A 12,178-nucleotide genomic window follows, 5' to 3' on the forward strand; every position below is an offset into this window, starting at 1 on the left:
AATCTGGAGTGGACAAAATACTATCTTTCCTGCGCAATAACATGTCTGAATTGGAATCACCTTCTAAGTAAGGTGAACAAGGAACATTTTGCTGTAAATATTTGCAGGATTTGTTTATTTGTTCTTCTAAACTATAGCCTTAGGCTTGTTTAACCTTATCCATTGGGACTCCTGGGAACAGTTGTTCTGTAACAGGAATAAGGTTTCCTATAGAATTCTCAGTAGTGTTATTAGATTACAACACCCAGTTTGTGGGGGGGGGGGGGAGAGAAAAGCATGGCAAATACACTAAGGGCACAATCCTAAAGTTGACTTGGGCTGACTCAAGTCCCTTGGGCCAGCCCAGGAGGGTTGCAAATGTGCCATAAAGCACATTTGACCTCCGTGGGAGGAAGCTGCATTGGCTGACATAAGCCTCAGCGGCGGCTTCCCCACAGCCACTTGTGTTGGCTCACCTGCACTGACACAAGTGGCAAAGGTAGGCGTGGGGGGCGGGGAGGAGAAGGGAAGAGGCATTTCTGGGCGGGCAATGGGTGCCCCGGGGGTGGGCTTGTGGGGAGCCGGAGGCGGGGCTGGGACTCAGCAGATATGACGGATCCCAAAACCGTCCCCACGGAGAAAGGAGCAACTTCAAGCCGCTCCGCTCTCCTTGGACTTGTGCTACCTCCAGAGGTGGTGCAAGTCTGAGGAGACCCACTGGGGCCAGCAGCCCTTACCCAGGGGTAGGGGAAAGTGTTTCCCCTTGCCTCCTGGCTTGCCTGTTCCAGCGCAGGTTTGGATTGCGCCTCAAGATTGATATGCAGTTGAAGTTTAGGGCAGATATATCCCAAACAGTGGTGTCGCTAGGGGGTGTGTGAGCCACACCTGGTGATGCTCACAGGGTGTGTGTGTTTGTGACACCAGTAGTGACCAAAATTGCTAAAATCTCAGTCGGTAGAAATAATACCATCATTTTATATACCATTTGATGTGCAATGCAATGAAACAAACCGTGCTGAAATATCTGTGTTCCAGCAAAAGGTATAGCCAAAATACCAGCGGGGGTGGGGCAATGGTGTACCATCTCACCCACCACCTAAGTTGTTGCCCTGCCCACTGCATGGGAGGAGGTCCATCATGGGGGGGACGACGCTCAGGCTTCCCATACTGGGTGACACAAACCCTCGTGACGCCACCGACACTGAACACCCTTAACAGAATTAATTTATGAAGTTAGCAAGTCTGCAGCTTTCATGTTAAAATTATACAAACGTGTGAGTTGTTGATGTTTCTTTGTCACTTCTAACAAAAGTTCTGCTTTCAAATAGCTTCCTTGTGGCTGGTTCCAGAACGAAGCGGAAACGAAACTTGAGCTTTTGCTATCTCGCTGACAGCAAGCCGACGGATCCTTTACATTTTCAGTTAGCTGAGTTGCAGTTGTAAGGGACTGGTGGGGAACCACAATTATAGATATGTATTTTTAACCTCAAGATCCCTTTCTCAGTTTTTTTTTTCCACAATGTGTTAATGTTTGTGGGTTTCCCAGCTGATGGGAAACTGCCGTGAGACAACTGCTGTGTCATTCCTCTGATCTCTTCACCATGAATCTGAGCTTCTCTTTTCCTCTGAATTTGTAGGAAATCCAAAATTCAGATTGCTTGGTTTATGTTGGCATTTCCACAGGCGCCAGTAGAAACCTTGACATGTGCCTGATCAGGTCAGCTCTGGGCCAGGCAGTGGAGGGGCAGGAGAGGGCAGGAAGGGGCATGGGGGGGAGGTGTAGGTGGGGCGGGGTGTGTGGATCAGACCCAAAAGGGGGAAAGAGTAGCACTGGCACATGCCATATTGTATCACCTTCCCATGTCAGATCTGCTGACATGGTTTCTCTAGGACTTGCGCCAGCTATATCCAGTGCTGTTTCCACTAGATAGGATTGGGCTGCCTACATGGAAACAATAACTGAATTTATACCAGTGAGTATATACTTTGGAGGACTTTCTGGGCTTTTAACCCTCTAACACAGTATTTCTTAAACTGTGGGTCAGGTCCCACTAGGTGGGTCATGAATCAATTTCAGGTGGGTCCACATTCATTTCAATATTTTATTTTTAATATATTAGGCGTGATGCTCCCATGGTACGTGGCTGCATTTGGGGAAATGCTACAGACCGGTACTTTTAACAAGCTACTATGTGTATTTTTTTAACAATAATTTTTTAACACGGCACATCATGCTGCCAGCAGGGGGCTCAAGTCCCCCAAGTCCCCTACTAATAAATGATCCTGGCCAAAGTCCCACAGCCCACCTGCGGACCATTTGTGGCACATCACACTTCAGCACAGTGGTTGAAAATCACTAGCTTAGAGTTATGCCTCAACTGAGCCAATGGGTGCATTTTAGGGCCAAACTAGACATCATACATAATACGTAACATGACCTGATGTGTTTACTTGTTCCCCCCCAAATACCATGTGTGTGTGTGGGGGGGGGGGGTTGACGAAGGCGGTGAAATAAGGTGGAGGAAGGACTGGCAACCCAATCCTATCCCCTGTGGCTCTGCCAGGTGTATTGGCACCAAAATGGCTACCGCTGCATTCAGAGGCATGGCCTCCTTGGGGGAAAGGGATTTTCATTCCCCTAAGTAAGGGTGCAGGGGCCACAATGGTTTGCCTCCATTCTGTGCTGACTATTTTGTTGGCATAGACTGGAGGAGCTCTGAGTTGTGCTTTTCAGCCCTACAGGGAGCATAGGATTCGGCAGAGCAGGGCTCCACTGGTCTGACCCCATTCCACCCAGTTCCTCACTCTGCCCTGCCCTCCCTCCACCCCAGAATGCCTCCCCCTGCCTCCAAGATCCTGATCACCTCCATTTTGTTCCCATCACCCGGAATGGCTCCGAAGGGGAGGGGGAGGGGCTGCTTGCATGCCACGGTGAGGCTCCCTGCAAAACTTAGTGCTTGGCACCCCCTCTAGCTATGCCACTGGTCATCCTATTTTATCCTCATCACAGTCCTGTGTTGTCAGTTCAGTTGACAGGGACTGGCACAAGACGATTCCATGAACTCCACGGCAGAGCAGAGATTTTCACCCAAGTTTCAGTCCAGCCCTTTATCTGCTTCATCACATTGACTCTGACACTCGCGTAATGTCTCTCTGTGCTGGTGCTACAGCATTGTAAGGAAATATCTAAAGATAGCTCTTTCTGAGTTATAATGCAAGAAGGTTTAATAATGCCTGACAGCTATGATAGAGAACGAATTTAAGACACCTCCCCTCCCCACCACACATATACTTACAGATGCAAGAGTTATTTTTAGGATAGCGGTACTAAAATAGACAGTTTGATAATGAGTTTAGAGTGGCCTATGCTGTTAAAAAAAAACTGGGAGGGGAAGCCATGAATATAGTTGTTTCTTGAGTCTGCTTCCCTTTGTTCAAAATTTGTTGAAGAATACGGTGTCAAAAGGTTAAACTGAATGTAAAAGACTATATTTAATGTCACATGAGTGTTTTGTTTTAACTTCAGAGCTTTCACACACAGTCACGTTCCTTCTAGACAAGACATATATTCTTCAGTAATTACTCATCTTGCGTAGGAACTGAAAGGAGGTTCTGTATGGAGTGTAGAGACTCAAAAAAAGAAATATTAAGTGTTTTTGGTTTTTGTTTTTTTTTTCAAATAATGATAACAACAACAACAACAACAGTATTTATATACCGCTTTTCAACTAAATGTTCACAAAGCGGTTTACAGAGAAAAATCAAATAACTAAATGGCTCCCTGTCCCAAAAGGGCTCACAATCTAAAAAGATGCAAAAAGAATACCAGCAGACAGCCACTAAAACAGACAGTGCTGGGGTGAGGTGGGCCAGTTACTCTCCCCCTGCTAAAAAAAAAAAAAGGAGCACCCACTTGAAAAAGTGCCTCTTACCCAATTAGCAGGATAACATTTACATCCTGGTCTTATGAACTGGATTAGTGAGGTAGCAGCTCCTTGAATCCAGGACTTGTGCTACACAAGGGGACAGTTCATTCCCTGGACATCTGGGCCATGGAGACATGTGTAGTGTTGTGATCTAAATGGAGCAGACCTAGCTAGGTTGAAACCAGTGGTATACAAAGAGGGTAACTGGGTGGGGGTCTCCAGGCCTGGGTGCCTGGTGGCAGGGGTATGCGGAGAAGCCACCACAAGATGGCAGCGGCAGCAGGCTGTAGCCACGATTTGTTTAACGCTGGCTGCAGCTGCCCGCAAGAGAAGCGTGTTTATTGGTGTGATTAGATATGAAGTTACAAAGTTATATATAAATAAACAAATTTTACAAAGTTAGTACAGGTGTGCGCCATTTAACGACGACGGGTACGTTCTCCGATTCCCATTGTTATGTGATTAGGTTGTTAAGCAAACATTCAGCCCAATCTAGTACCTTTGTTGTGTAAACAGACACTCCCTGCCAGACAGTCACTGGCTGCATAGGCTACTGGATACCAATTGTCTCTTTGCATTAAGAGCCTCTTTATCTGAAAAAGTTGGAAAAAGTCATTGAAAAGATGCCAAAATATTATGGGACATCTGACTACAGACAGACAAACATCTTTCGCATAAGACATATCAGTAGTCGAGAAGAAAGAAAAACAAGTTGAAATCATTGACATAGCAATACTAGGTGATAGCAGAGTAGAAGAAAAGGAATAGGAAAAATACAACAGAATACAAAGATTTACAAATAGACATTGAAAGGTTGTGGCAGAAGAATACCAAAGTGGTGACTGGCACCTTCGGCCCTCTGTCTGAAATGAGTTTAATATCCCTGGTCTACACTGACTTTCTGCGGTATCAGGACAGCGAACCTTCTCAGCTGGAGAGACCAGGAACTAAACCTGACTTCTTCTACATGCAAAACAGCTGCTCCATCACTGACCTATAGCTGTAGTACCAGCAATGCCCTTGCAACCATGTGTATCTGGAGATAATAATAATAATAACAACTAGGTATTTATATACTACCTTTCTGGTCATCAGATTACTCCTCTGACTTTATTCAAGGCGCTTTACATAGGCAGGAATTTCTAAATTCCTCAAGGGAATTTTTACAAACATAGAAGTTCTTTCTTTCAAGAACCAACAACATTTCAGAATGGATCTTCCTGGTTTGGTCTCACTTCTGGTCTCCAGTTCTCCCATGCAGGCTGACAAGCAGCTCCATCTCTCACATGGAGGGCAGCTAAGACGCTTCTTGCTCACACCAAGAGCAGGTGGAATCACTCAGCTCGGCTTGTCAGCTGCTTCAAGGTCTCACCATTCTCAGTCGTTCAGGGAGCTGCCGGTGTCCTCGAACTGGCGACCTTCTGATTTTATCTTCAGGCCAATGGAGGCTCTACCCTCTAGACCAGACCTCCTGCCCAGATCTACTGTGATCCTCCCAAACATTTTTGGGGAAAATGATTCCTGTTTAAGTAAATTGGGCTGAGTTAGAATGGACATGCAAAATGTATTAGTATATTACAATCAGTGGCATCGCTAGGGTTGGCATCACCAGATGCAGGAGGACCAGCATATCACCCCTATGATGGACCTCCTCCCATGCAGTGGGCAGGGCAACACAACGGGTGGTGGATGTGATTCGGTACCATTGCCCCACCCCTGCTGGCTTTTTGGTGATAACTTTGATAGAATAGAGATATTTCAATGCTGTTTGTTTCATTGCATTCTGCATGAAATTACTCATCAAATGATATATAACATGCTGGCATTAATTGAAAATATCAAGATTTTAAAAATTTTGACCTGTAGTGGTGTCACCCATGCATGTCACCCCTAGCGATGCCACAGATTGCAATTACACTAAATGCCATGTATTAATATGTGGCTACCAAGACTACCTGGTCTCGGCCTGGTCTGGGTGAAAGGATCATTTGAACAAAAACATGAAGAGCTGTAGAAAAAGCTTAACCGTTGTTTCAGTCTTAAGCGCCATTTGAAGGCAATCTATCAAGAGTAAATGATCATTCGTCATGCTATAACTTAGCCAGAAAGCCAGAGGGTGAATGTGACAGTACATATTTGTGAACTCAAGATCCTTGCACAGGATGCACTGTGGCCAAGCTCTGAGCTGGGAGTTGTTTGAAGTAGTGGTTGTCAGTCTACGTAATCAAAGAATTGCCTAGTCTTTTATAATTAACTGGCTTCTTTGGGCATGACCACTTAATTTATATGGGCTCCGTGGCAGCTCTAAAGCTTTATCCATTCTTAACAGAGGCACTGAGAATACTGCATTGCTTGGGGTCGGTTAGTGATAATCTAACCTGCTATCTCTGGAGTCTTAATTTGTCTGATTGCATCAAACCTCAATGATGCCTAACTTGACAGATTGCTCTTACTATAAGGTGAGCTAACAAAAATGCGTATTAGTTTGGGTGGTGAGTAAACCTCTCTTCCTCTTTTTTTTTTTAAATTCAAAAGTAAAACTTTATAGGACCACCTTATTTGTATCTTCTCAGAAATAAAAGTCATTCGGTTCAACGATACTTACTCTCAGGTAACTGTGTATGATGTCAGTTTGTAGCAGTCATTATTTTAGTACCTCTGTTGTTAGAACGATATGCTGTAATGTTTATTGTCTATCTTATCATAGTAATGGATACTTCATGCACAGCGACAGTTATAAAAATAATGTTAGATGTGAACTTAGATTATTTTGTCTTCTGGACAATGTAGATTAATTGCTTAGCTTCTTCCCCAATTAAGTGGTATTTTTTCTCCATGGTAGAAAAAATAACCACGGAAGATCATTATTTTTTGGGGAAAGGTCTGAACGTTTTGAAATTCCACAAGGTTGAGATTTGCTGTTTGCTTAGAAATGTAGTATTGCTGGTTTGATGGGATTAGTGGTGATATTCACTTTTTGAGTCAAACTGAAGGTCAAACTTGGCATTTCATGTGTTTTTAATGTATTAAAAGCCGTAGATCCCCTGATTTAGATTAGGATCTTGATACAAGGGAAGGAGGTTAAACTTGTAACCCTGTTCTGTCTTCATTCTCCTTCTTCAAGCTGCTATTTGCCCCATGAAGGAAACTATTATTTACACCCATAATTTTTTTTTATTTGGAGGGGGGGGGAGGGATTTTCATTAGGAAGCTAGTACAAGGGAGTAGAGGTTAATGCTCTCTCATGCTATGGTCCTGATCTGTGTTTGGCACCTCCACAGCTCCTGGCGCTGTTTGGGGGAAATGGTGCTAGCCGTCTACCTCCCTCTGATCACAATGGGTGTCACACCATGGCTCAAAGTGGCACCCTGTCAGTTAGCTTATCACCGCCAACCCCACACAGGAAAAGCCAACCCACAGCACCAACCCACACAGGAAAAGCCTTGTGTTGGCTTTAGCTTGATCCAGCCAGGGGGCTTGCCAGCCAGCCTCCCCAACCCTGACAAGTGTTGTCAGAGCAGGCCTGGCTCACCCCTGACCTTGCTTATCACAGCATATATCCCAGCCCTCATTCCTGTCTGCCTGCATGCCACCTGCCACATTGGGGGGGGGTGTAGCCAAGTGCATCACCCCCACCATCCCAACAAATGCCCAGAAGACCCTGCTGCAGGTCAAAAGGAAAAATGTCAGCCCCATCCGGGGACAAGTGCAAACCATCACTCCCTAAACAGGGCATAAATTGGGATTCATGCCCTTACTGTTATCAAGAACCATTGAACATGTCTCAGAAAAAAATGTTTATGTTCTTCTCTTCTTCATAGGTGCAGACCCACTTGGAGCATCCAACCAGGTATCACATTCAGCAAACTCAGAGGCAACAAGTGAAGCAGTACCTGACCCTCGATGCCAAGCTGTCTCACTCCCATGCAGTCCATTCTCCAGGAGCTACACCCTTATTAAGGAGCGGGCATATGCCTCCGACCAGTGATATCAGCACTCCTGGAAGCCCAGTGACCAAGTTACTTGCCCTTGGAGAAGAACATGAAAATGTGGTATGGCATGTCACTGTGAGATGGGTTGAAACCTCATGAATGTTGACTGCCCAATGAGATGGCATTGACAAGATGGGGAAAGGCTCCCCAGTTTCTTCAGTACTGTTATGATCTATGTCCGTTGTTGGGCAGAGGTGTTGCTAGAGGGAGTGGTGACCAGGGCCACTGGTGTACCTTGGGGGGGGTCAGGGGGCAAATGCTCCTGGGAGCCACCTGGGAGGGTGTCACCGTGAGCCCCTCCCCCAACCTTTACAGAAAACAGGGGGCCAGGGAGGCTACCCAAGGCCTTCCCAGCCCCCAGAAGGCTTTCTGAGACTTCAGGAAGGCCTAAAGTTCATCTGCTTTTTGCCAAAAACTAGAAATGACATGTTTAGGCTTTCTGGAGGCCTCAGCAGGCCTTCTGGAGGCAGTGGAAGCAATGAGTGGCTTCTCCGGTCTTCAGAAGGACTCTGGACATGCCTGTTGGGGAGCGGGCTGGCATGGGGGGGGTGTCATTTTGTGGTCCTGGCGCCGGGGAGCACAGGGGCCAGGATCACAATTGCCCAGAGCAATGATGATAATCATGGACTCTTGTTGGCAACCTTCAGTCTCGAAAGACTACGGTATCGCGCTCTGAATGGTGGTTCTGGAACAGCGTCTAATGTGGCTGAAAAGGCCGATTTGGGAGTGACAATCCCTTCCACACTGGGAGCAAGTGCAGTCTGTCCCTGGTCTGTCTCCCTGGCTATGGGCCTTCCTTCTTTGCCTCTTAGCCTCAGACTGTTGGCCAAGTGTCTCTTCAAACTGGGAAAGGCCATGCTGCACAGCCTGCCTCCAAGCGGGCCGCTCAGAGGCCAGGGTTTCCCACCTGTTGAGGTCCACTCCTAAGGCCTTCAGATCCCTCTTGCAGATGTCCTTGTATCGCAGCTGTGGTCTACCTGTAGGGCGCTTTCCTTGCACGAGTTCTCCATAGAGGAGATCCTTTGGGATCCAGCCATCATCATGGACACGGAATCATTATCATCATCACAGGCGCAGAATCATTGCATGCATTGTCTGATGAGATGCACTGTCTATATGACACGTTGAGGGTGATTACTATATAAAAATACACATAAGTGACTGATGGTGGCATTGTTTGTGTCAAAGGTTAGTTCTTTGTTTTAATGTTTTAATTTAACATTGTAGTTTAGCTTCCTCTTTTAGCCATTCAATTGCATTTTTCGGCAATTATATTTTTTAGATGGAAGACGTTATCGATGACATCATCAACATGGAATCCAGTTTTAATGACGAAGGGATAGGTTGCACTGAGGCATCGCTGCTCATGCAAAGAACTGTAAGTGATTATTGGTACAGTGTTTTGCAAATGGGATGGATAATTCCACAGAGAAATGTAATCGATTGCATTTACATTATAAGAATTCATAATCGACAGTGAATGACAATGAAAGGCACAAAGCCTTCCCTTCTGACATGCAGAGACAGACCTAGGCTACAATCCTATACACACTTACCTGGGAGTAAGTGCCATTGAAAGGAATGGAACTTACTTCTAAGTAGACATGATTGCACTGCTAGCCATTTTGGTCCTCTGAGCTTCAGTCTCAGGTTCAAGTGTATTCTCAACACATCCTGGTTAGTGTTGTGGGTAGGAACAATTTTCAGGCTGTGGTGTCATCAAATGTTCATGCATCTTTGCTGGGAAAGCCTCAGACTAAATATTAACAGCCCTGCTTGCTTATCTTCAGCAACTTAAAAAGACTGCACAAGACCACATCAAGGGAAATGCCTTTGTCAAGCACATTTTACACTAATTAGACTAAAGTCCCTGGAAGATTCAAAGTTCATCTTGGTATGTGATGTTCAGTTTTGCTTACCAGGAGATGGTTACTGGCTTTTCAAAAAGAGAGAAAGTAATAGGATAGGCCTTACTGTTATGAAAGTAATAGGATAGGCCTTACTGTTATAACCTTACTGTTATGGGAAAAACAGTGGGCCCTCAATATCCATGGGAGATCTGTTCCAGGATCCACTTTGGATACTGAATTCCAAGGATAATGAAATGCTTGGGGGGAGGGAATCTGGCAAGCCTTTCAGTTTCTTGGGGGGGGGGGCAAACTGGCATGTGGGGGACTCAGAAGTGCCTTTCAGAGGTCTCCAGGTGGCTTTTTGAAGGATGGGGAGACTGGGTGTGACCTCCCCATGCATCAGAAGGCCTTCCAAAGGCTTATGAAAAGCACTTCTGAGGTGTGTGGTGGTCACATGTGACCTCCCCACACCTTAGAAGGCCCCCGTGACATGACTGGAAGGTGTCTCTGAGGCCCTCCAGTTGCAGGCTTGGCTGCCACATGTATTCAAATCTGCAGATTCGGTGGGCCCACAGTACACCTTTTTACATGCCAATCAGAAATGTTATTGATTACTATGCATATCAAAATATACGCAGCTCTTTAATTTAGAACTTCTAACCATGGACATAAGGCATGTGTAGACAACCTAGCAGTGGGGTTTATGGTGCAAGGAAGCTGAAGACCTGACTGAAGAATAGGAGTAGAACTGCATTTTGGCTGTGGCGCTTCCTGCCTCCAGCTCAGTAAATGGTTGGCAACCTTCAGTCTCGAAAGACTATGGTATAAGCCTACAGCACCTGGTATTCCCAAGCGGTCTCCCATCCAAGTACTAACCAGGCCTGACCCTGCTTAGCTTCCAAGATCAGATGAGATCAGGCATGTGCAGGGTAACAGTTGCAGCTCAGTAAACTAGAGGCAAAACCCCACCAACTCCGCTGTGGAGAGGGAGAGGGGCCACAGCATACATGCTGTGATGTTCAGTAGAGAGGCACTTACCTCTCGTTTTTCGTTTTTGGCAAGATTTGCCCAAAAGGATGACCATCAGTATTGTAAGGTTTTGGACTGTACATACCCTGTTTTCTTTAGCAAGTTGGGTATATTCTGCATACTTGGTGGGACTTGCCAACTGAATGTGTCGATAGCTGTAATAAACGAGAATGGAGCAGCCCATGGAGGTATAGTTCTCTGTGTGTTTCTCAAAACTCCGATCTCTATCAACCATGCAGAAGAGCACCTTGAGCTGTGATGTATGGCCGTGTTTCAGCGCACTGCCTAGGAAGTTAGGGATGAGTTGTGAAGTTTGCTCATTTGTCTGGATGATTTTGCGGCACTTGCAAATGCCATTGAAGGCTGTGCTTTACATTGTTGTCCGTAGTGAGGGCCATTTCCCGAGCTCTTCTACATATGCTATCTGAAGAGCCTAGTGAATACGCGCCGTTGAAGTGAATTCCGTGGTAATTTAGAAGGAACTGAGGGAAGGCTGTTCCTTTCCTTCCTGTTGAGCGCTCTGCCTTTGAATGGCCGGTGAAAGCTGTGAAGGGAAGCTTCCTTGCTAAAGTGTTCAGAATTTTCTCTGGAGCTGCCAGTCACTTATAAATAGAAATGTGGTGGGACTAACCAATTCACACTGTACATTAAAAGACAGTGGATGGAGGAGACAGGCAAGGGGTTTGTTAATCTTTTAAGAGAGAACACATCTTTTGCAAAGTACCTCACACATTAAGTGTGTACTGATAATGTACTCTCAAGCTATGCCAAACCTCCATATGTTCTTTCTTTTGCTCTCCCAATATATTTGAGAATGAACAGGTTTGGAAAGAAGTCCTAAATGTGGATGAATGTGATTCCTCAGCCTGTTTTTGTAAAGAAGTAATAGTGTGATGACTGAGCTCCATTCTCTGACCCCAACTGTTCCCTTTAAGGCAGGGGTTCCCAAAGCATGTGTCGTGACGCCATAGGGTGTTGTAGCACACTCATGGGGGCATCACAAAATCTCATAAGATCCAATGTCACAAATTTTGGTGCCACCATTCTGGATCTCATAAAATCTTGTGCGATTTGGGTGCTGCCATCTTGGATCTTATGAGATTTCATGATATCGAGATGGTGGTGCCCACCTTAGCTGGCAAGAAGCTGTGGGGGCATTATGAAATATCACTTGGACTGGAGACATGTAATTTACCTGTAATCACCTGCTTGTATTTATGATAAGACCCACATCTTGGCTCTTCCACCACCCAAGCTATTTTTATAAGCTGGCAGGATATTCTCCTTTTCCTTTTGTATTATCCTAACACCTCCCTTTTCTATTTTTAATTAACTCATTTTTTTTTGTTTTAACCCTTCATCCATCTGTTGTTGCTTGAACTAAGTCCTACTGTCCCAGTCC

At 45.4% G+C, this 12,178-nt stretch overlaps 1 protein-coding gene and 1 pseudogene across 1 annotated transcript in view; one reads left to right on the forward strand and one right to left on the reverse strand.

Annotated features, from left to right (window-relative positions):
- The first annotated feature begins 6,331 nt into the window (after positions 1–6,331).
- The window catches only part of TFEC (transcription factor EC), a 31,932-nt gene continuing 26,085 nt past the window's right edge, over positions 6,332–12,178 (forward strand). The window contains exons 1-3 of the mRNA XM_066633430.1: positions 6,332–6,364; positions 7,727–7,957; positions 9,180–9,275. Coding sequence (XP_066489527.1) covers positions 6,332–6,364; positions 7,727–7,957; positions 9,180–9,275 — 360 coding nt within the window. The remainder of the gene's footprint in view (positions 6,365–7,726; positions 7,958–9,179; positions 9,276–12,178) is intronic.
- On the reverse strand, positions 10,575–10,691 carry LOC136657912 (5S ribosomal RNA; annotated as a pseudogene).

This window comes from Tiliqua scincoides, chromosome 7, assembly GCF_035046505.1.
Source record: "Tiliqua scincoides isolate rTilSci1 chromosome 7, rTilSci1.hap2, whole genome shotgun sequence".
NCBI classification, from domain to species: domain Eukaryota; kingdom Metazoa; phylum Chordata; class Lepidosauria; order Squamata; family Scincidae; genus Tiliqua; species Tiliqua scincoides.